We start from the raw sequence: 1,577 nt of genomic DNA, 5'->3' as shown, positions 1-1,577 counted from the left end.
ATTTGATGAGCGGCGCATCTTTGATGTACCTATTACGCAATTTGGCTTTCCCAAGTCGGAAAAGTACGGCAAGCTGACCAAGGCTACCCTGGACATCAGCCAAGACCCGTACGAAGGAAACGGCTGCATCGCTGACATTTTTGAATACCTCGTGCCTCGTGCGGAGAGCGAATGGCGGCGCGCCATGAAGGCCTTTCCTTCAGAGAAAGAGGAGGACCTGGTCATCGCTCTAGCTAAGACTTACAAAGCGAGAGACGACCGCTTCCCCATATCGGAGAACCAACAACAGCAGTTCCGGAACCTGCTACGGCGCTTTCCGATCGACGCCAGGGAATACGTAGCCGAGAATGGGCTCGTAGGAATGGAGAAGGGACCGTACAGCGAGTCTGTATTTCAAGCCCCAGGTCCGAAGGACTAGGATGTGGACGAGTGTTCATCTATCAGTAGTTGATCAGCGCCATCTTTCTCACCTTGCATTCGGACTTTTTCTCTGTCTCCACATAACCTAAGTAGATAAGAAAACCCGTATACGTACGTCTCCAAGTATAGTTCTCTCGCCGATATCTTCGAGCCAGCACTGCGAGTGAATTCTATGCTATCAAAATACCTCTCGCGGGGCGTCATGTCACGGCTCTGCAAGTAGAAAGGACGCTAGACTCATACCATCAAGACTAGCCATACAAACCGTCCTGCCCTCGCGCTCATCTCCGCGGCGATATGCAACATTGAAACATGGCGAGAAGACAGATGCAAGTGATAAACCTAAAGTATTTGGATTGTTTCTACATCAAAGTCTGGACTTTGGGGCCCGCTCTGCTACCACGTCGTCCGTACGAGCCCCAAAAGCCGGCAGGGTCTTGATGAAGTCTTCCATGTCTCCCTCTTCAACCAACGGCGCCGTGATGTAGTGTTTAGCATTGGTTCTTTCCACCAGCGTGGGCAAGAGGGGCAGCAAGTTGGAGTATGCCCTGTTCTCGTTGTCCCGCAACGCAGATCGAGTGCCGTGGCCATGTTCGACAAACCAGGATGGATCCTTCTGAATGCAAGACTTTTCAAACACGTTGAGCACCTCGGGCGCGATGTTGCCTTGCGCCCGGGCTGCCTCGTAGGCCATGCGCTGTCCAATGGCCTCCACCATTGCTCTGCATCGAGGGAGAACGCTGTTGTTATAAGTCGTGCCCCTCAAGCTGCCGGAGTCGCCGAGTGCAAGGTTTTTGTCTCTCGCAACCTCTTCGATCATCCCGGCTTCATACATGGCAAGAGATCCTGTCGGATCAGTCGGTTGTGGAAGGCCATATCTGTTCATGAGGAGTTCTGAAGCAAGACCTATGAGGTGTCAGGACCCATATCTAAGCTCGTGTATGAAGAAGACCTACGAATACTTATAACGAGAGTGTCGCCCTCGGCCACGGAGTTCCCCTGGAAGGTTGATGCGAGTTCGGTTATCTGATTGTGCGCGTACAGGCCCTGCCAGCCACATCGCTCCGCCAGCTCGTGAAGTAGACGAGACGATCGCACAACCAAGACTTTGAAGACGGTGGCGATCCCTCGGCGGACGTCTGCGTTGTGATTGTGGT

The 1,577-nt window shown here is 52.9% G+C and overlaps 2 protein-coding genes across 2 annotated transcripts; one reads left to right on the top strand and one right to left on the bottom strand.

Moving 5' to 3' along the window:
• Positions 1-10: 10 nt before the first annotated feature.
• On the top strand, positions 11-418 carry CABS01_17157 (uncharacterized protein; the record flags this gene model as incomplete). Its single annotated transcript, XM_060550484.1, has 1 exon — positions 11-418. A coding segment is annotated over one exon (408 nt), but the record flags the coding sequence as incomplete, so codon positions are not given.
• Positions 419-787: 369 nt separating this feature from the next.
• CABS01_17156 (uncharacterized protein) lies at positions 788-1,577 on the bottom strand (the record flags this gene model as incomplete). The annotated part of the gene is made up of 2 exons (XM_060550483.1): positions 788-1,326; positions 1,377-1,577. Coding segments are annotated over 2 exons (740 nt in total), but the record flags the coding sequence as incomplete, so codon positions are not given.

Source organism: Colletotrichum abscissum, assembly GCF_030869225.1.
Source record: "Colletotrichum abscissum strain IMI 504890 chromosome Unknown Scaffold_395.1, whole genome shotgun sequence".
NCBI lineage: Eukaryota > Fungi > Ascomycota > Sordariomycetes > Glomerellales > Glomerellaceae > Colletotrichum > Colletotrichum abscissum.
Note: the sequence above shows the minus strand (reverse complement) of the source record. Positions and strands in the feature narration are given on the sequence as shown.